General features: G+C 45.7%; 2 protein-coding genes across 3 annotated transcripts; one reads left to right on the forward strand and one right to left on the reverse strand.

Annotated features, from left to right (window-relative positions):
- Nucleotides 1-320: 320 nt before the first annotated feature.
- NDUFB8 (NADH:ubiquinone oxidoreductase subunit B8) lies at nucleotides 321-4,965 on the reverse strand. The gene is made up of 5 exons (XM_082722336.1): nucleotides 4,820-4,965; nucleotides 4,432-4,558; nucleotides 3,044-3,143; nucleotides 2,476-2,631; nucleotides 321-506 (listed from the first exon to the last, which is right to left on the reverse strand). Exons 1-5 carry the CDS (start codon nucleotides 4,902-4,904, stop codon nucleotides 414-416), a joined length of 561 nt encoding a protein of 186 aa, XP_082578462.1. The 5' UTR covers nucleotides 4,905-4,965; the 3' UTR covers nucleotides 321-413.
- Nucleotides 4,963-18,027, forward strand: HIF1AN (hypoxia inducible factor 1 subunit alpha inhibitor). 2 transcript variants are annotated; one of them, XM_082722335.1, is made up of 9 exons: nucleotides 4,963-5,115; nucleotides 7,640-7,861; nucleotides 8,144-8,394; nucleotides 11,384-11,532; nucleotides 13,445-13,590; nucleotides 14,407-14,513; nucleotides 14,933-14,996; nucleotides 15,233-15,343; nucleotides 16,172-18,027. In XM_082722335.1, the coding sequence occupies exons 2-9, from the start codon at nucleotides 7,682-7,684 to the stop codon at nucleotides 16,214-16,216; spliced, it is 1,053 nt and encodes a 350-aa protein (XP_082578461.1). In that variant the 5' UTR covers nucleotides 4,963-5,115; nucleotides 7,640-7,681; the 3' UTR covers nucleotides 16,217-18,027. The 2 variants fall into 2 exon arrangements, with proteins under 2 accessions (XP_082578461.1, XP_082578460.1); XM_082722334.1 differs by having other exon boundaries at nucleotides 5,061-5,239.
- The last annotated feature ends 4,396 nt before the right edge of the window (nucleotides 18,028-22,423 follow it).

The following is a 22,423-nucleotide window of genomic DNA, read 5'->3' on the forward strand; positions in this document are numbered from 1 at the left end:
TAATTGGAAATTCTTTTTGTTCCAACTTGGGAACTGAGGAACAATTTTCCTTCTTCTTCAACCCTGTAAAAGGGAAAAGGAGCTCCCTTACCACCTGCTGCACAACTTGGAACTCTCAAATACCCTCATGGCCCCAGCAAAATTAACAAATTATCAAATTATCATTTTCTTGTGCTTAACTCCCCCCACCTCCTATCTTTCTAATCTCAGAGAGGGTAGGGGTTGGGAATGGACTGCAGACAAAAAAAAAAAAAAAAAAAGGAAAAGGAAAAGGATGAGGTCCTCACGGTAGTGCTATTCCTGCAGAAATGAGGCACAGATACCAAGCACTAAATTTTATTAGGGATTTCATTAAGGTTAAGCCTCTAGAAATGAGGGAGTCAGTTCAGGGGCACAAAGTTGATGAAGCCACCTCAGATCTCATAATGAACCACTGGCTCAGGCTCTTTGGCGGGATCGCCGCCTCGTTCCAGGTACAGATTATTATAAGGATACTGCTTTGGCCCCTAAGGAAAAAACACAGGTCAGCAAGATAGCATACATCCCAGTCAATACCTGGCTACACCCCACTCTGAGTTAACAATCACACATGGCAAATGGGTACAAGGTAGCCTTTGGTCGGACCCAGCTGGGCTGGAACAGCAGGAACTGCACTCCTCTTCCCTAATCAGCCCAAGGCAGAGAGAAAGCCTAGATTGTAAGAGAAGTGGTGCCTACACTGTGCGCGTGCGTGAGAGTGTGTGTGTGTGTGAGAGAGCGAGAGAGAGAGAAAAGGAGAGAGAAAAGGAGGGAGGGAGGGAGGGTAAGTGCTTTCTAAATGAGACGATGCATCCATCCATCCCACTCTCTCCTGGGGTCTAGACAGACTCAATCTCCTTTAAGTCACTCAGCCTCTAATGGTTCCACCACTAAAGTGGCCCAGCAAATGAGGCGTGCAGGAGCAGCGGTGGGGGAAAGCACAGAGGAGACACGGCTGGGACGTGCTTTAGGGGCTGCTGGCTTTACCAACAAACAGCTGTCAGAGAACACAGCTTAAGGGGAGGAGAAAAGGGTGATGTGCTTACAGAACTGAAAAACGGAAGAGCCACACTGTGTTTCTTGCTCTCCTGAAGTGAAGTTAGTGCTCACACCAGCCCTATGTGCACTCTCCAGCCTGGAGCCCCTGGGGCTTGGTAGGAAGGCTCGTGTCAGTGCACACCGACATGCCAGCTACCATCAGGACACTGATTATCTCTGCAGAGGTAGCACTGAGCAGCCAACTGAAAACACAACAGTCTTCCTGCTTTCAGGTCCTTCCAGTACCATCTACCCTGTAGATGACTCCCAGATTAATCATCCTAAAATCCTAACCTTCATCATGTCATTTCTGTTCAAAAATTCAACATAGTTCCCTTCTGCCTAGAGGCATACCCAGTCATCACTGGATCCCCAACCCCCAGCACAATCTGTATCTGATATATAGTTGGTCTTCATGAATATTTGAATGAATGTCTTACTCTGAGTCCAAATCCCTAACTTCACAGTCAAAGCATCCCAACCTAAATGACCAACTCACCTCACAATATTTTTTTTTAACATGGCAATTTCCACACCTAATTTCCCAGAACATGAAAATTACCTGGGAACTTGTTAAATACTGATGCTAGAACCCCACCATGGAGCTACTGAACCAGGAGTCTGAATTTTTACAACTCTCCAGGTAACCAATATAACTAGTTATCTAGGAATATTGTATGTCTCTATTCCATTCCAGCTAACTAACTCTCCTTCTCCTTCCTTCATTCTATTTTCTCTTGCTCCAAATGTTCCCTCCAGCTTCTGCCCACCATCCAAATTCTATACATATTTTTAGTATCTAGCATGATCCTTCTTTTCAACAGGACCACATACCCCTTAATACACAGATTCACTACATACATAAAACTGCCACCACATTCTTGTATCTCCATTCAAATGTTGTTCGTTGTGTCATTTATCTATATCTTCTTGTTATCCAAATCAAACTTCCTTAAAGCTAGACAATATATTTTCCACGTCCTTTACGCTCTCCAGGATAAAACTGTCTGTGCTCAGAGTAAACCAACTGCTTCCATACCTTGTAGGACCTAGTGTCCTTCACACCTCCAGCAAAGAATAAGGTTTCAGCTCCAGATTCCTTGACTCTACCTTGAAAGATCACTTGCCAAAATATAATTGGTAAGTAAAGTTCCCAAATGGCAACTGTAGAAGACTAGTTGACTTACACATTCTCATTTCTCATCTAGTCCTAAACTGTTTCTTCTCACTCAGACTGACCCAAGAAGTAGGCATGGAGCAGTGCTCTGAGGCCTGTGCCAGGTCAATAGGTGAGGCCTTCTACAGGCCTTAACAGGAAGCCAACCGTGGTATTGGCTGGATCCCTACTCCAGAGACTTCATTCCCTCAGGAAACAGCACTAAGTAAACGTACCTACCAGAGCACTTCTCAGATACTCACCACAGGCTGGTAGGTGGGGTAAGTCTCCCCAACCCAAAACATGAACACCATGAAGGCCACGAAGCCGAAGAGGTGCTTACACATGACATTCCAGGAAACAGGCGTGGGGGATGTGTCCACACGGTTCCTGATATACATGTCAAGGTCCCAGTGTATCTGAGGCAGAAAAAGAGTTCAATGTCAAATTCTGCTCTTCCTGCAAAAAGGTGTTCAGAGCCTGATACAAGGTTCAATAAAGGTACTCTACTGCCCCAGGGCAATATTCTGCAAATCAAGTGTGAGCTACTCTACTACAGAGGTCTAGGGGCTGGCTTAAGCCTAGGTTCTGCTGACCAAAGACTGCATGGCAGTTCATAATTTTCAAAGTACAGAGCTCTGATTATTTACAGAAGTCTCATTCCGTGAACCACACATGGACCCTCAGACCTCGGATCACCGGATCTTGCTTTCTTAGGCATAAAACCTTAATGTTGCTTAGACGGCAAAATACCATTTAAGCTAAAGAAAGAATCCTCACGAAGATATTAGGGAGAAGGAAGAAAGGTCAAATGAGATATGCATCTCTTACCGGTTCACCCCAGTTCAACCTCAGGTCTGAGTGGTCCCAGTTATACCACGGATCCCTCTCCTGCTGTGAGCGGTCAGGGAGCTTTGGGTAGTCGCCATACCTGAGAGACAGAAAAACTTCTGGAAGGGGCTTTGAGCAGCATCACTCAGGCAATTCAAAGTACCCTCATGTTAAGAGATGAGCAACCAAGTGTCACACAACTGCCTCACCTAAGGACAGAGAAACCCACTTTCAAATTAAAATCTCAATTTATAGTCACTAAGTACAGAACTAATCACAGAAGTCCAAAGTGTAAGTCAAAGGTCATGTCAAACTCTCAAACACGGTAACATACATTATAACATACATGCTCTTCTTACCTTCTTTCAACAACAGTCATGCAATGTTATAATGTTAGAGCTGGAAGGGAATTTAGCAATCAATCACTTAGATTCCCTCATTAGACAGAAAATAAAACTGAAGTTTAGTTTGAACCCAAGGTCATCTAGCTAATTGGTATACAAACAAAAGGGGTTCAGATTAGGAAAGCATTCTCTTCATAGCAAATGTGCCCCCCAACCACCGAGTTAACATACATCTCCATGTTTCAAACACCTCATGGGACTTCCTGATAAGCTGAGTTTTCCCCCAACAAATCCAGTTTCAACTTTTATAGACTCCTACCAAGGCTACTATTGTCCACAACAAAGAGACATAGGAAATGATGACAACTAGTCATGTGTCACAGAAAATGATTGGAAAACAAGAAGAATAAGAGCTGCTAAAACCACTACTGAAAGAGTGATGCTAGGAAAGAAAACGAGGGTGACCGTAATCACTTCAGATAATTAATTGCAAGGATGTTATGTAAGGGGGGGGGATGGGTAACATCAACTGGAGTAGGGAAGTTGGCTGTTTAACCTGCTTGACAGTTACTTCAACTCCACAGCCCTAACAGCAAAGAAATTTTTTTTTTTTTAAAGAAAGATATATACACGAACACAGAGTATCCTATCTACAAATAAGGCTCTCAAGACTGGAGTCCAGCTCCAGCGTGATCACGTGCCTGGATGACAGCACCTGAGCCCAGCAGATGCTCAATCTAAATGAAACCTCGCACTCTGGTTGAAGCCAAGGAAAGTTCCTGCTATTCAGGGGTCCTCAAGGGAGCTATTAAAATCTCGGCTTCCTCATTTGAGGAAACAGCCTGAGCCAAGGAGAAAATTGAAGTCCTCTAGGCTGCAGCTGCTCACCCATCACCTCCCACCTCCCTCCACTGAGAAAGGCATTCACACCATTGACTCTGAGGGGTCACGAGAAGGTTCAGGGAAAACGGTCAGAGTCGAGCCACCCAACCCAGCTGGCCATGTCACATCACTACCCAGCTGCAAGCAAACTTTGCATCTCACCCCATGCCATCATCAGGGTATGGTTCGTAGTCTTCTACCCGCATATTATATTTCTTGGCGGCAGCGGCCCGTTCTTCCGGGGTTTTGGGATAGGGTCCCGGGAGCATGTCCTTCGTAATGTGCGAAGCTAGACAGCAGAAAAGGGCGGGTCAGGAAAGACCCTGTCCTTCCTGCCGCCCCGAAGGCTTCAAGCTGCGGTGGCTGCGGCGGCCCGGGCTTCAAAGGACCAGTAAGATTCTTGACCCCCTTTTCTGGGTATACTAACACCATCCACCTCCGCCCCGTCGCCGGACATGGCCACCGCAGTACCCGCAATACCCAATGCCCAACTCTCGACACACCAAACCTCAGGCATCCCTGCATTCAAGCCTCGCCCGTTCTCACGGACCTGTCCGTGCACCCAAGGGCACCACGGTCCGGGTAGCCCTTTGCAGCCATCGGACTCCCAGGACCCGCGCCCTGGCCGTCGCCATCTTCACCTTCCTCTCAGTTGACCCTGCACATGCGCATAGGCCTTAGCACGGCGGCTGAGCCGGGCCAAACGCTACGAGGGAAGCCGAGAGCGAAGGAAGGTCTTTGGGCTCCCATAAGGGCGGGGCTTAAGTCGCTTTGGAAAGCCGCAGGGAACATGAGAGGCTGGATAGAGGCAGAGAGGGAAAGTGGAAAGGAGAGAAAATCAAACAGGTGACTACTTTGACATTTCATATTGTTGTATCCCTTTCTCCGTCAGCTGACTTAGATACTTCCAAGGATAATGGGGACACAGAACGGGAGCATCTCAGGTGGACAGCTAACTTACCTCCCGCAGGTGCAGTACAAATCAAACCAGCCTGTCTTACTTTCTTTGACTGCTTGTCTGTTTCCTCTCTTTCACTGGCAGTTCCTCCTTTCATCCCCAAACGTGATCATTCTTCAAATTCAGCCCCTGGTCTTTCTTGCTCTTATTTTGCAAATTAGTTGATCTCCTTCACGTAGAGGAATGATGCAACACACCAATCGCCCCAAATTCTCTTCTCAGTTTTACTCCATATTTATATTTGAATATCCCAGTTACCTCAACTCAACAGATGTAAAATCAATCCTAGCACCTAAAGCAGCTCTTCCCAGACTGGCTAAAGCCTCAGATTGGCGAGGACTTGTAAAGATTTCAAGCTGGACCACAGTTAACAAAACTAGCTTAAAGAAGAGTGGGGGATATTATCAGGTTTACATATGAATCTATTTTCATTTTTACATAAAGAGCGTTTGCATAATTTACACAATATAAATGTACACATATTTCCAGCGACTTTTAGGGTGATGACTGTTTTGGTGGAGAATCTATTATTACAGACATTCTCAAATATATATTAGACCAATAAAAATTATGTATACTACTTGGCATATAAATTTGGAGGAAGGGATGCCTGGGTGGCTCAGTGAGTTAAGCTGCTGCCTTCAGCTCCTGTCATGATCCCAGGATCCTGGGATCAAGTCCCACATCGGGCTCCTTGCTCAGTGGGAAGTTGGCTTCTCTCTCTGCCTCTCCCTGCCCCTCTGCCTGCATTTGCTCTCTCTCTCTCTCTGACAAATAAATAAATAAATAAGTAAAATCTTAAAAAACAAGCAAACAAAAAAACCCCAAGTTATCTCCAAGATCTTTAAAAAAAATAGATAAATTTGGAGGAAGACTACCTCACAACAACTTGCCCTCTTGTAAATGAACATCACTAGTTCATGTTAAAAATAATTGTACAATATCTGCATTTGATCAATAGCAAGCCCTGATCTAATTTGGATTAAGAAACAGTGTTGGCCTAATTTACTTACTATTATCAAGATATAATTCACATACCATAAAAATCATCACTTTAAAGTATACAATAAGGTGATTTTTAGCATATTTACAAAGTTGTGTAATTATCTCCACTAATTCTAAATAGTTTTCACTACCCCTGAAAGAACCCCCGTCCCTATTAGTGTATTTCCCTTACCCCTAGACCCTGGCAATCACTAATCTACTATCTGTATGGATTTGCCCATTCTGGACACTTCATATAAACAGTTTCATACGATATGTAACCTTTTGTGTCCGACTTACTTATCTTAGCATAATATTTTTAAGGTTTGTCCGTGTTGTAGCATGTGTCAGTTTTCATTCCTTTGTATGACGAAATAATATTCTATTATATTGACATACAACTTTCTGTTCATCCACTCATCAGTTGATGGACATTAGTTATTTCTAGTTTGGGGCTATCATAAATAATGTTGCTGTGAACATTCTTACACAACTTTTTGTGTGGATGTATGTTTTCAATTCTCTTCAGTATATTGCTAACAGTAGAATAGCTGGATCAAGAAAGAAAGAGAAAGAAAAAAGAGGGAGGAAGGGAGGAAGAAAAAAAGAGAAAGGAAAGGAAAGATAGAGAAAGAAAGAAAAGAAAAAAGGAAGAAGAGAAAGAATTGCTGGATCATAGGATAACTCTATGTTTAACTTTCTGCAGAACTATAAAACTTTTTCAAAGAAGCTGCACCATTTTACATTCCCACCAGCAGCATACGAGCTTTCCAGTTTTTCTGCATTCTCGTGACTGTGAGTGGTATCTCATTGTGGTTTTGATTTGCATTACCTTGATGACTAAAGATGTTGAACCTCTTTTCATGTGCTTATTGACCATGGTATCTTCTTTGGAGAATTGTCTACTCAAGTCTTTCATCTGAATTGGTTTGGTTTTCTATTGTTTAGTTGTAAGAATTCTTTATATAATCTAGATACAAGTCACTTATCAGCTATATACTTTGTAAATATTTTCTCCCATTCTAAGGATTAAATCTTTTGTCTAGGCCTTCAGAGCAACCTTTCCCCAACATCCATCAGTCTGACAATTGCTTTTCCTTCTGATTTCTTAGGCAAGTCAAGAGTTTGCTTCTCTCCCCATCCACGACTGTACAGTTTAATGCCCCGCTAAACTGGCCTCCTTTCTCTGCTTCTTGTGTAGACCTGAGCACACTGACGCAGCAATAATACTTGGTGTATTGGTTAACCAGGTGATCAGTGGGTCTAACCTCTGCGCCCCAGGACTTCACAGGCCGAGCTTAGGGTGTAAAGCTGTAGGTCACCATGAGGAGGCGCTCCCCCACGTCCCGGTTCCGCGTTCTTTGTGTCTCTGGACCACTCTCGCGCGCGTGCATCTCTATGGTTTCCGTTGTGTTTTGTCCGGAATAGGAGGAGTTTCCGGTTCCGGTGGGGGCGGCTGTAGCGACGGAGATGGCGGCGGCGACGGCGGCGGAGGCTGTGGCCTCCGGCTCTGGAGAACCCCGAGAAGAGGCCGAAGCTCCGGGCCTCGCCTGGGATGAGTCCCAGCTGCGTAGTTATAGCTTTCCGACTCGGCCCATCCCCCGTCTGAGTCAGAGCGACCCCCGGGCGGAGGAGCTTATCGAGAATGAGGTAGGAGGCGGGGCCCGGTCTGAAGGGGAGGGGGGAAGGGTCCAGGTTGAGAGGAGAGGTCAAAGGCGAGTGAGGATACAAGTGGGGGACTGTCAGGGCTGTGGACTAGGGTCTAAGGGAGAGTGGAGAGGGAGACGAGGAGAAATGGAACTTAAAGGAGTTTGTGCTTGTTCACAAGAGAAAGTATTCAGAAGTAGGGAAGTGGTTGGAGTCATGGGACAAGAATCCACCGGCTTCTTGGGATGACTTCATTTGTTTTTTTCACTTGTTGTTTTCATTTAGGAGCCTGTGGTGCTGACAGACACAAATCTTGTGTATCCTGCTCTGAAATGGGACCTCGAATACCTGCAGGAGAACATTGGCAACGGAGACTTCTCTGTGTACAGTGCCAGCACCCACAAGTTCTTGTACTATGATGAGAAGAAGATGGCCAATTTCCAGAACTTTAAGCCCAGGTCCAACAGGGAGGAAATGAAATTTCACGAGTTTGTTGAGAAACTGCAGGATATACAGCAGCAAGGAGGGGAAGAGAGGTAAGTCCCCAGATTGTGGCGTCCCATTGAATCTAGGGCATCCTTTTTCCTGTCTTGTAATTGTTTGAGCATATGGAGGAGTTGGGTGAGCTCCCTAGTTTGAGAGATGAGAGAATGATTAGACTTGAATTGTCACTCTGTCATTCTTTGTTGTCTTCACAAAGTGACAGTCACAGCTGCCTAGAAGGGTTAAGTAGGTGAGTAATATGAGAGACGTTGTCTGGGTGAAAACGACAATGAAGCTGAAAGCATGTGCCATGTTCGGAGTGAGAAGTCGTTACTTGATTCTTGTTTCCAGTTAGGAGTGCTGTCCCTGGGTTGCCAGATACTTTCATTTTCAAGAGAAGCCAGAAATTAGGATTTTGTTTTTTTTAAGATTTTATTTATTTATTTGACAGACAGGGATCACAAGTAGGTGGGGAGACAGAGAGAGAGGAGGAAGCATGCTCTCCGCAGAGCAGAGAGACTGATTTGGGGCTCGATCCCAGAACCCTGGGATCATGACCTAAGCCGAAGGCAGAGACTTTAATCCACTGAGCCACCCAAGAGCCCCAGAAATTGGGATTTTTATTTAAAATTTGTTTTACCTCGGCAGCTAACTCAAATTTTTAAAAAAGCTGTGGGGTGCCAAACAAAACCAGCTGTCATTGGATTTAGCCTGAGATTGCCAGTTTGTACCCCGTGTCCTAAAATATTGGGCTGGCTGGGGACAATGAAAGCTAAAAAATTTTTATAGATTGTTGTGATTCTTGGCTGAAGGGTGTCAGGGTCCCCTAGATGAGGGAGATCAGATTCGGTTGATAACAGAGTTGCACATTATACTAGAGATGGCAAACACAAGACGCACTCAGAAGTGATTCTTTTTCTGTGCTTTCATCTTTATATGCGAGGCCAGCCTCCTCGGTAGGTCCCAGACAGCATTCAGTTCCACACTGTAACATTGCTTCTGGGGAATTGCTTTCACTGAGTACTTTATGGTGAATGACCATCTCCATCTCACACTTGGTGCCCAGCCCTGGACTTCCTTTAGTCTCCTGCCTCAGTTCTTTTCCTGACTCTGTTAGCAGCCTATGACTGCATGAATGGATTTGAAATATCTTTTTTTGTGTTTTTATGTCTTTCTGACACTTAGCGGTTATCATAGTGCTAGAACTTTGACCAAAAAGAGTTTCCAGGGTTACAGCTGTGATTGATCAGTTCTTTACGTCTTACAAAGACTAGTATAAGTCATCTTCTGCTTAAATTTCCTCAAATTGAACATAGCATGTACATGGGTATGTGCACACATCCACACATCCCCAGGGTTGCGAGATAGGGGTCAATTTAAATGGTGCTGGTGGAGTGTAATTCCATTGCATGAACATTTGTACTGGAAGGAGCATGAGATGAGACACCTGAGTCCTGGTTCCTCAGTCGCTTCAAGTTTCTTACCTCCTATAGGGAGAGCAGTTTGCCTTACTAAGTACAAGTTATGAGTGTAGTTTTTATGAGTGATTCAAGGAAAATGTTTTCCTATGCACGAGTTTTGCCTGACCAGCTTACTTTACCACCAACCAATTCCACTTTGGAATTGTTAGGATTCAAGGAGTTCTATAATTTCTCTTTGAGCTCTTTTGACCATTTACTGTTCTGATGTAATAGGAGTTGTTTGGATTCATGTTTGGTGAGTGTTCTGCCTCTTTTAAAGTTACTTGACAAAATTTTTGTATGATATATTTTATAATTTCTAAGGAAAGGTTGTATTTGAGTCTTGAGGATTCTTTGTCCCCCAAAAGGTAGCTAGTGTTTGCAACTTACCAAGATTTCTAGTTAATATTGCCTTAAACATCTTTATTCTAGGCACTGAGATACTTTTGAGCCATTTGAGGTAACATTCTCGGGACTAGAACAGGACTGCTTTTGTTTTTTGTCTTCATGTTTGCCCTTTTATTATGTCCCTTATGGGACTTGAGCACGTGTCTGGGTTTTCACATCCCTTAGGTAATTTCTGATGTTCCTCCGTGATTGGGTCTACAGAAAGCCTAACGAGTCTTTCAGCTGTGGAAGGTGGCTGAATTAGTTAAGATAAACTAGGTTTCAGGCCAGAGGCAGTGACTTGAAACAATGAAGGTTTATAACAACAACAACAGTCGTGCTACATGTCCATCCATGTCCATCGAACGTCACATGGAGGCTCTACTCTTATGTCATCTTCCTTATTTTGGGACCCAGGAGCTACAATCTGAAACCTTGCAGTTGATTAGCAGAGGGAGAGAGATATGGTAGCAGTGAGTACTGCTTCTTCAAATTATAGTTTGGCAGCAACATAAGTCATATTTGTGGACATATCATTGGTTAAAGCAAGTTGAATAAGGAAGTTTGGCTTCAAGGGGATATAGGAGAATTAACTCTCCCACAGGGAGGGAACTAGATCTTGGTGAACAGTAATATAATCTATCATAAAGGCCATTGAGGACCAAAGGGGATGTCTGAGGCTCTGAGAGTTTCTAGAGAAAGGCTGAATAATCATTTTAGACTCTGAATAGGTATTGAGGAATCTGAAATTGTATGAAAGTTCCATGTGTGTGTACATTTTTATGGAAACATTCCTTGGATTCTTTGATTTATGCTGTGACCCAGAAAAGGTTAAGAATAATTTCTTTTAGGGGCACCTGCCTGGCTCAGTTGGTAGAGCATGCAACTCTTGATCTTGGTCTAGATCTTGATCAAGATCTTGATCTACATCTTCAGACCTCACATTTGGTATAGAGTTTATGTTTAAAAAAAAGGGGGGGGATCTTTTCTTTAAAATAGCAAGTTTGGTGTTGAACAGAGCTCATAGGACGGGCAAGAATTCAGTTCTGTGAGAATCTGTCTTGGTTGACACTTGCATGGCTGCAGCTGGTCTCTGTGGGAGGTGCTGGTGTGGATTTGGATTTCCAGATGTGGGGAGGCCATGCCAAGGGACTGTGTATGTGCACTAATGGGATTTTATTCTCTGGAAACATAGGTTGTATCTGCAGCAAACGCTCAATGACACTGTGGGCAGGAAGATCGTCATGGACTTCTTGGGTTTTAACTGGAACTGGATTAATAAGCAACAGGGAAAGCGTGGCTGGGGACAACTGACATCCAACCTACTGCTCATTGGCATGGAAGGTAAGAAATCTTTCAGAAAGCAGCATAGCTTGGAGTCATTCAAACCTGATTTCCAAGCTTGTCTTCACTCGTTTGCTTTATGACTCTGAACAAGTCATCTCACTTTTTAAAATCTCAGTCTCCTCTTCTGTGAAAGGAATAGCTTATAAATCACTATGAAGATTAAAGAGATAATGTATGTAAAATGATTAGGCTAGTTTCCCGCACTTTGAAAAGAAAATTAGTTCTCTTTTCCCTTCCTCAGTTGCCACATGAGCGTGTGTATGCTCAGATATGAGGGGTCTTCCTGAAATACTGTCCTTATCTATTGGATCTGCTTGTATTCAGAAGATTTTTTATTCCAGTAGAAGAGGAAAGCTTACTTTTTCAGTATGAATTGAACCTTATCTTTTGAATGTTAATATATTTATGGAGTTAAATTCAAAAGGTATAAATAGGTGTGTAATGATAAATCTCTCTTCCACTCCTCTATTTCCCAGCCTCCTGCTAACCCTCCTTGGAGGTACCACATGTTAGTTGCTTGTGTATACTGCTAGAGGATTTTATGTATACACAAGCAAATATGTGAGTATGTTCATTCTTTTTCTAATAGAATGAGAGGAGAGGCCTTTGAACTCCAGTTCAAAGGAATAAGAGGCTTCCAGTACAAAAGAAGTAGAGCTGCTTACTGGCCAGGGTCGTTGTCTCATTCTTGTTTTTATTTCTGGCACTAGCCCAGGCCCAGGCCCGTAATAGGTACCTAGTAAATGGTGAATAAATTGGATTAAACAAGGAAGCAGAGTAGTTATTTGTTGTCATTCACCACTGGGTTCTGAAGTCTCTCCTTTGTTCTGTCTTCAGTTTTGGATCCTTTGCTGCCAGTATTCATAAAGATTTCTAGCAGTGCAGCTTATGGATTGCACCTCCAACCTGTCCCTTTGAAACCAGCTCTTCATTAACCTGCCAGGAGCTAGTTCTGACCTACTTAGCTCTAAGTTTTTCTTTTGCCTTCCTGTCCTTTGGTAGCATGCACTGAAGCGGATCCCTCAGGTAGAGATGAGAGAGCAGATCTCCTCTGAGGATGCACATGGACTCCGCATTTACGAAAGCGGCTGTCTTGGCACACTCAGGCAGGCCAGGGAATGTTTTCTGAACTCCGTGCTCTGCACAGGGCGCTCAGCTCTCAGGGATTGTACAAAGGATAAACAACAGATAAGGTCCCAGTTACAAAGAGTAGATGGAGCAAATACACACTAGTGCAGAACCAATTCAAGTTGGCATTTAAAATAATTCGCCTTACTCAAATTATACATCAGGAATCTGATATGTTCTCCTCATGCCCCCACGACAATTAACAGCCTCCGTGTTGCTCTAAGAAGTATTGCATCCCACAGATGTGTTGAAGTGAGAACAAAGGTTGAGAATCTTTGAGCTCCAGAAGAGCTACTCAAAGCAAGTACTTATTCATACAACTTCAAGTGACTGATTAACTCCATCAAAGACGGTTACACATGCATTGTTGATACCAGTCACTTCAGTTGTTTGTTACTCCTGTTTTATTTACCCTTTGATTCGTGCCATAGTCAAGACGCATACAAGTATGCATGGTGTATTACTTTGCCAGACTTGTGAATATCATCTCGATGTGCTACTGCTTCCAGTAAGGGCAGAAGCATAATTTATGAAAGTTTGCTTTACTCCGATTGATGGTGAACCCTTAGCTAGCGATGGTTTCTGAACAACTTATTGCCCACTGAAAGTTTAACAATTTGCTGAGAGTTGTAATTGCAGTCGCCCCAGTTGTGCTTGAAGTTTTAATTAGAAACCCTTAGCTGAGAGGGCAGGCTGGGTTTCTCTCCAGCATTGGGCCTTGTGTTCTAGCCTCTGCAGTCAAGCCACCGCTCTGAATAAGAAAATGTCTTTCCTCCTACAGGAAATGTGACACCTGCTCACTATGATGAGCAGCAGAACTTCTTTGCTCAGATAAAAGGCTACAAGCGATGCATTTTATTCCCTCCGGATCAGTTTGAGTGCCTGTACCCATATCCTGTTCATCACCCATGTGACAGACAGAGCCAGGTGAGCTTGTGTGGTCTGAGGAGGGTGTAGCACTCCTTTGGGATCCAAGGTTGGCATGTCTTTCCCCTTCTTTGTGGATAAACTCAGGATAATTTCACAGTGTAGCTCACGTATTCCAGGCCCTTGTGGTGGTTCTCTTTAGATGTTCATAAGGATAAACAGTTCTGTCGAGGTAATTCTGGAGGGCAGACCATCACTGATGCTGTTGGACTCTGGTCACTCTGTTTGAATGTGTATGTCTCCATTGGGTTTAATAATTGCTTTCTGTTGTCATGGATGCTGCTACTTTTTGATAAGGAGAAGGGTGAACAGAATTGTCATATGTCATTTACTGTCTTTCCTGGATCTAAAAGAAGTATGTGGTTGACTTTATGGCCAACCAGGGAGGGCCTCTGCTTTCTTGAGAGAACTGCCTAGCCACTTCATGTAGAAGTTTTTGCTGACAGGAATATGTGTGTGGGAGAAAGTTTCAGAAGATTTGGCTGAAGGGTGCATCCTCATTTCTCATGTCTGCAGGCCATGACTAGGTTTTCTGACCTGTGAGCTGTGATGATTGGCTTCTGACCTCAGGAGTACCGAGGCCCAGTATTCTTTAACACTTAATCCTCAAGCCTGGCTTGTCTTATACCGTTCTCTGAGAGAGTGTATATATTTAATGTGTGTGGTATCTTCTGCCGGATGTAAATTCTAAACACATCTTTTATTCTTAAAGCCATCTTTTTAAAGAATCACTACCAAACTAGCACATCGCAGTTTATATTAATAAAGATTTGGCAATTGACTGATTTTTTTTTTTCTTTCTCTTGAACCTCTCAGGTGGACTTTGACAATCCTGACTACGAGAGGTTCCCCAATTTCCAGAACGTGGTTGGTTATGAAACAGTGGTTGGCCCTGGTGATGTTCTTTACATCCCAATGTACTGGTGAGGAGGGGGTTAGGACTGGGGGCTTTTTGGGAGCTTTCTTTCCCATTCCCCGGAAAACTGTATTTGTGTCCCTTTCAAGTTGTGGCAGGATTGGTTTTATGTGATCTACAGAAAGGTCAGCATATCCAGATGTGACCATACTGAACATGGGAGAAATGACAACACAGTCTGTAGGACAAGATGACAATTCCTCAGGTCCAAAGAGATCCCAGAGGTTTGAGGCTGAAGAAACTGTTCTTGGCTCTTCTGTAGTTGGAGACTGAGCTGAACACCCACTGCCTCTGGTCCCAGGGTGTTTGGCAGGATGAATGTAAAGATAATGTGCTTGTCATTTGCTGTAGCCGGACTTTACCTAGTTTTCTCTCTCTCTCTAAGCAATATTGGTGGCAAACAGGAGCATGTTTATTTTCTTGCAGGTGGCATCACATAGAGTCATTACTAAATGGGGGGATTACCATCACTGTGAACTTCTGGTATAAGGTGAATATGGGGTTTTTTTTTTCCTCCCTAGATGGGATTGGGGTGAGGTAGGTGTAATAATTTGGGGGCAGGGTGGGGAGGCCGGCTCTCTCTGAAAGTGATTCCCAGGTCTTTGGAGAGATGAAGAGGGGTGGGATTGAACTGAGTTTCTTAGAAGGGGTAAAGGTGCTAGAATGGTGGGTTACACTGAAGCCTGCTGCTAAAGGCATTTTCCTGAGCTGCTGCTTCCTTTGCAGGGGGCCCCCACCCCTAAGAGAATTGAATATCCTCTCAAAGCCCATCAGAAAGTGGCCATAATGAGAAACATTGAGAAGATGCTTGGAGAGGCCTTGGGGAACCCACAAGAGGTATGTGGCTACCCCAAGGTGGCACTCCTGTGGCCCAGTGGGCAGAGTGACCAGGGAAAGTCAGGATTGATGTCACATTCTCCATAGCTCTGTTTCAGTATCCAGTGTCCTTTCTCTCCATAGAGGTTATGGGCGTGTTCAGAAAATCTTTGTTTTCTGGTGAGAGTTGGGCTTGACTGGTGGATCAATTATAATCTGTTCCATGCTAGTGGTAATGTTCCCCATGGGGCTTGTGTGCCAGCTGGGGACCCCTGGGGGGATTCTTCTGGAATGGGAAGTGAGCGGTAAAGCATCTCCTCACGCTCTCCCAGCTGTGCCAAGGCTGCTCTAGGTAATGTTGAGACCTGCTTCCCACACAGGTGTGCCAGTGGCCCACTGGGGACCCAAGGGAGGTATTTGTAATGCTCTTGCCTTCTTCCCATGGATAGCCTCAGCATCCAGAGGACCTGTGGGATTGGAAAGTGGCACCAGCCCCAATTGCGGGTGACCATTTCAGGATACAGAGGCATTTAACCTTCTCAGAGCTCATTTAAGAAACATGCAGGCACTCTTGGGTTTGGGGGGGATTATTGGCTCCTCTGACCTTAAGTCAGTTTGGTGCTATTTATAGGGTATTGTGAGAGAGAAGGTAACATACAGGAGGGACCCAGATGAGAATGCCATGTCCTGGAATATTTTCCAGGAAGAGAGTAGGTTAGTGTGTTTATAGGATTGAACAAAAGCCTTGTCCCTGCCCTTGGTGGACATAGAATGCTTCCAGACACACCACGTCTGGCTCCAGGGCCAGGGGACAGACAGTTCTGACTGGCTCCTCATGTCTCTTCACAGGTGGGGCCCTTGTTGAACACAATGATCAAGGGTCGATACAACTAGCCTGCCAGGAGTCGAGGCCTCCTGCCAGGTGACTGCTAGCCCGTCCACACCGCTTCATTGATGAGGACAGGAGACTCCAAGCGCTAGTATTGCACGCTGCACTTAATGGACTGGACTCCTGCCATGGCCCTGGAGGCAGGTGTTTGGGGCAAGGCAGGGTGGTTGGCGCTCCACTCCCATTTGGAGGGACTTCTTGCCCTTGCCTCTGTGCCCCAGCATCTTCCCTCTCTGCCCCCACAAAGGCCTGCATTCAGTGTGTGGAGTCCCAGCTTCTGGTTGTCATCACGTCTGTGTGCGTCAGTCTGTCACCCTTGGGATGTGTGTGCGTGTGTGTGCATGCACACGCGCGTGTGTATCTTTTCCTTGCTTTCTCCTTCTGAGTCAGGATGCCACTGCTGGCTCTTGGGCCTGTCTCCTGCAGCCTCAGTGCCTCAGCCTGAGAGAGAGGAGATGGTCTCGGATGCCCACTATGTCTGGGCTGCGGGGCCAGAGCACTCCTGACCACCAGGTCAATCTGCCTCCTTCCAGTTTTCACAGTCAGGCTCTAGGCTGGGTGGGAATGGTTACTGGGACTCTTCATGGGAAGAGTGAGAGGGGGACTTGACTCTGAGAGCCTAGATAGCCTTCCTATGAGAGAATCAGAGTTCCAACTTGGACCTTTCAGCTCAAGCCATACATAAAAAAAAACCCTCGGGACATGAGAGCCAAGGATTATACCTAAGTTCCAAATTGCAGACACATACAGCTTCTCTCTTAACAGCACCAGCTCCGGCTCCCTGTGCTGAGTACCAGGGGAGTTCTCTTAGTAGTGGCTTCTCTAGGTTCTAGGGGTATGAGCCTCTGTGTGGATGTGTGTGTGATATGTGTGCACACACGCACGTGCATCTGTGTCCGTGTCCACACTGGCCTGCCTCTTGGCTTACTGAGTTTCTCCACTGCTTAACCTTGTCCAGTGGGACACACAGTGTAAGCCCCAGGGAAGTACTGCCTGACCTAGCCTAAAGCTTTTAAACTCAGTTTTAGCCATCGGACGCTGGTCAGGTCTCACTGCAACCTACCTGAGGCTGAGTGGTGAGAGCCTCCAGGTCCTGTGACCCTCCCTGCCCAGGCCACGTCCTCCACTCCTGCGGAGCTTCCTGGCCAAGTAAATGAAATGGGGTCAAACCTAGGCAGCCAGCTTGCCACCTGTCATCCACCTCAGGGCAAGGACAAAAATATAACCTTGCCTCTTAAAGCCAGCGCCTCTGCCAAACCCCTCAGTAATGTTCCACAAACACCCTTGAAAGGCAGCTGATGATGGAGCACAGAAGTGGAATTTCTTTTTCTCTTCATTGTTACTTGTGGGAACCCCTCTTAGGGCTGCAGCTTGGAGCTGGGTACTGCACAACCCAGAGGGCCATCGGTCACATGATTCAGTGGAACTGGGGCCGCTGGAATTGGGCAGTATGGTGGCCCTGTAGTCCTGTGTCTTCTCACCTCTACTTCCATCTCCATGCCACTTCTCTCTGGAAGGAAAGAGGAGTTGGAAAACTCTGGGTTTTTTTGTTTGTTTGTTTTATTTTTTGCCAAAGGTTTACTGTCAGCTTCTGAGCTGTGGCTCTAACCCCCAAAGCTCAGTTTACAGTTACAGTTACAGCGCACTGATGGACTGAGAGGATGTATGTGTGTGCATGTGTGCACCTGTTTGGGTATTGGGATAAGGGTGTTTATTTTTAGTACCCCATTCTGGGGTTCTCTGATGCAGCGTGGGTGTGCAAACACGGTACCTTCTCAAGTGTAGTTCTTTCAAATATAGCCAATACTGGAAAATATGATTGCAGTGATCTCCATCCCTCCATCTCTTGGGAAAGAGGAGTGCAGCAAAGAAAACAAGGCAGACAGAGGATAAACTTCAGCCCAAGCAAACTTTGAAAGATAGCAGATTATTTTTGTTCTCTTTAGGAGGTCTGCTGTGCCCCTGCAGCCTTCAGAGATGTGGGCGATGTGCAGCAGGGAGGCATGTGGCCCTCCGTTGCTCCTGGCTGGGTGCTGGGCTGGCACAGATCTGACCTAAGGCAACTGGGTGTGAGGGGAGGGTCCTTTACAGGATTGGTGCTGACCCTTGGGTAATACAGTAGTGGCCCTGATTATTAGATACTCAGTTTCTGCCTAGTGCTCTCATTTTTGTTCCTCACTATCCTGCAAGGTAGGTATTTCCATTTCACAGCTAAAGAAACGGGCTCAGAGGGGTTTCAGTGATGAGTGGCAATCGGGATTTGAACCTACTATTAATTTGACTACGGAGTCCCTGCTGCTCCTTTTCCACCATACACTTGTTTCTCCTGCCTTGCTGCCTGTCTTTTCCTACAGGCTGTCCTCAGATCTCACCACACTGGGCATTGCCCAAGAGGGTGCACAGGCTACAGCTTAGGGTAAAAGCTCTTTTGGGCTCCAGCTAAAGACCTCTTGTGAAAACTGTCAGGAAGCCTTGTTCTGAGTTAAGACTGCTGGAAGTAGTTGTGGGGAAACTGAGTTCTAGATCCCAGTGCATTATTTGTCCTTTAATGGGTACCATAACTTCTCCCAGCTTGCTTTTGTACCTTTAAGATTGAAGATCCAGTTCTAGATAATAACTAAGAACATCGATTGATGTTCTGCTGCCTCCCTTTCCCCCAAGGAAGAGAGCTAGTCTCCTCCCTTCCCTTAGGGCTAAGTAAGGGCTTTTTAAGCTCAGATTCTACTTGCGGCTAAGGAAACATAACCTGCTCTGTTGCTTACTCCTCTGCTGACCAGCAGTGTGCAGGCCACACTCCAAGGGAAGGTGGGGCTTTGGACCTGAAAGGAGGTCAGCCATATTATAGGCTCCCGTTTTTACATCAGCAGGTATATAGGAAACTGTTCTTTTGTGAAGTCAAATATTTGTTGGGGAGTTGGAGTTCAGGGGAGGAAGGAAGGGCTGTTCTGGGCATCAGTTGAGCAGATGCCCAGGATGCCTGGGGGAGACCAGCTTCCCCTACAAATCAGAGCTCTAAATTACAAGGTTTTTACCAACGCGAACAGTTGGGGGAAGTCGTCTGCTCTCATTTGCGTAATGGTTTCTGTCACTGGTGATTAGACACAGGATGAAGGAAAAGAAATTTGACAATTAGGAATGAGCGATCATTAATCTGAATCTGTTAGGAGACAGAGAAGGGAGGGATTCTTATCAGTGGGCCAGTCCGGTGTGGGGAGACCTCCTTCTGCCCCCACCAGAGGCTCTCAAGCCACATACCCTTCCGTTGTTCCCACATGTGGGCTGAGCTGATGTTTCTTTACAAAGCCTGGGTAGGCCCATTCCCCAACCTGAGGTAGATACGGGAGGGTGGGTATAGGAGTGGGACATCAGAGAGAGAGAGAGATGGGTGTCAAATGCAAGTGACAGGGCAAAGAATACCAATGGAAAAGTTTTGACGCATTTGCTGTTCGTGGAAAAGTTCTTTTAATCAACACTCCAGGTACCCAGCCTGTGACAAGTGTCTGTTACATTCCAACACTGCAGGATGTAGAGAAATCCTGGTTTTTATCCTCTAGGTCCTTCTTAGTTGAAGAGGAACCACACAAAATAGAGGTTGTGAAGCCATGAATCTTGAACCTTGTGAGGACAAGCTGAGAGATTGTTGAGAGGAGGAAGATCAGTAGAGAGCAAGCTCTGCCCCCAGGATCCTCTGAGTTCCTGGGCTCTCCTGGGAGGAACTCTTCCTTCCAGGCCTCCCAGCATGCTGGTTTTCCCGAGTCATTGCAGCTGCAGTGCAGGAGCTAAGGGACACTGAGGACCCCATCTGGGCATGTGAACAGGTGATGAGAAAACTTCAAGTGGGCTGAGTCTTAAGGTGTAGAGAGTCCCAACTTGGATTTTCCTGGGTCTCTGTTGCACATTATTATGCATTCTTCTGTCTTCACACTTCAAGGACTATATTAATTTGCACTAGTTGGTGGTATTTGTTCCTCAGTTTCGTGACTTGTGTGTGGTAGGTTCCTTAGGGTATCAGAACGTGAACTTCCCAGAGATAGGACTGTGTTTCTCCCATGGTAAACTCCCTACCTCTGAGGCTTCTACCCTTTCAGATCGGGTGCGGAGTTTAGTAGGGTGACAGGGAATAGCCCTCAGTGACTAGTTTTACCCAAACAGGTTGGATGCTGGGATGCATCTGGAAGTGGCTTCTTGGGGTTCCAGAAGCTCTGACCTTTCAGCCCTGCTTTCCTCGTCCTCTGAAACCTGCAGTGCTTGTCCTCCGGTCCATGCCAACTTCTGATGTCCTCTCAAGCTCCCTGCATTGAAGAGCTATTCCATCTTCCTTTTTCAGGGCTCCCCCTGTTTCTCGCTCTCCCACTCAACTTCCTTCTGTCGAGTCTCTCTCAGGCAAGTGCCTTTTCCCTAAACGATTGAGCTTTCTTCAGAAGCCCCATGGCTGCAGGTGTTTGGATAGACTTTCTCTAGGATCTCTCCCCCTAGAGCATCTTTGCGTTATCGTCCTTTTTCGACCTGTGATTAGTCCATTTATTCTGTGTCTGCTCTGCCCTCTTAGTGTTCCTTTGTTAATTCTGTGCAGCCTGCTTTGCTTTTCTAACTCTGGTGGCCCTTCTGCAAGTCTTCAGCCGTCTCTGTTTAATCATCATCGGTCTTAGGATCCTCAGTGGAGCCAAGCTGAGTGCTTTTGGCACGCTTCTGGGGGATGAGGCCTTAGACACTGGCAGCCTTGAGGCCCAGGGACCAATGGGCCTTGGGGCCTCCAGAGGTGGGCGAGGGGAGGGTACCTAAAGTCTTGGACAGTGGAGAGCCAGTGAGGAGGAACTGGGTAGGAGAATCCCAGGATGGGGCCAGGCCTGGCAAGCCAGGATGGAACAAGCAGTTTTGTGCTTCCACCTGAATGCCTCCTGTGTTCCTTACGGCCCAGCAAGCAGTTTAGGGATGGTGGGCATCTTGTGAATGTCTCCTAGCTTCTCTTGGGTGTCTTTGGCCATGCCTCAAGTCACCAAGTTTGGTGACCTCTGCATTCCAGTGTTTGCTAGAAGGGAAACAGCATATTGGTAGTTTTATGTAAGGATAGGAGGTCTTAGATGAGAAAAGCCATGGAAGCTGGGGTAGCAGGTGAGAGGGACTCGTTGGTCAGCTTACCCGGGCTGTCTTCATTCCTCCAAGTGTTTAAGTATAAAAACTGATTAAAGAAGTGAAAAAATGAGGCCTCGCCTTTTTCCCCCCCTGAAGTCTGGGTTTCAGATGGTGTTTGGGGAAGGAATATATGCCCTTTAACTTCCAGTGAGAAGCAATCTAGCATAGTGTTTTAAAGAATGGATTTTGGAGTCCGATGTCTTTGGTTCACTTTTGTAGCTTTGCTACTTACCAGCTGGTTTGACCTTGTTGATTGATTTCTTCTTTCTGAGCCTGTTTCCTCTCAACTCTAATGGTACTTACTAGGGTGGGGGGTAGTGTTCGATATACCTACCTCAGTGTTGTCAGATAACTGAAACAATGTAAAGCTTGAGCAAGGTGCCTGGCAAGCACTTACTAAATGGCTGTAGTGGTGGTGGTGATTTATGATGTGGCTTTTTCAGAAACTTGATTTCCGTGATTTGTGAGCAGATAGATGTCCAGTGATTTCTTTTCTCTAAAGAAAACCATAGGGAGGGACGCCTGGGTGGCTCAGTTGGTTAAGCAGCTGCCTTCGGCTCAGGTCATGATCCCAGGGTCCTGGGATCGAGTCCCACATCGGGTTCCTTGCTCGGCAGGGAGCCTGCTTCTCCCTCTGCCTCTGCCTGCCTCTCTGTCTGCCTTGCTCGCTCATTCTCTCTCCCTCTGTCTCTGACAAATAAATAAATAAAATCTTAAAAAAAAAAAAGAAAAAAAAAGAAAACCATAGGGGAAAACAAGGAAAATGCCCTAGAGATGCCCATATTGAGTTGGGCAGACAAAAGGGCCCTGGTACCCAAACCTGTCCTAGAGGGAGGGAAACAGGGAATTGTCTGATACCTTTTGCCTGGGTCAGTCAGACATGACCACTCTCCACGACAGTCCCAGGGTGAGGGTGAGAAGCCATCTGGCGTAAGCTCTCCTTACACCATTGGAGAGGTGAGGGCAGCTGAATGGGTTCCCATCACCCTTGGAGAAGCTATGCCAACTTCACGTCATTAGATACCAACACAGTCAAGTGGGGCCCTGTTCGTTCAGTTTTATTCTGTGAGCTTCAGTGT

The sequence above is a fragment of the Mustela nivalis genome (genome assembly GCF_964662115.1).
Source record: "Mustela nivalis genome assembly, chromosome: 2".
Lineage (NCBI taxonomy): Eukaryota > Metazoa > Chordata > Mammalia > Carnivora > Mustelidae > Mustela > Mustela nivalis.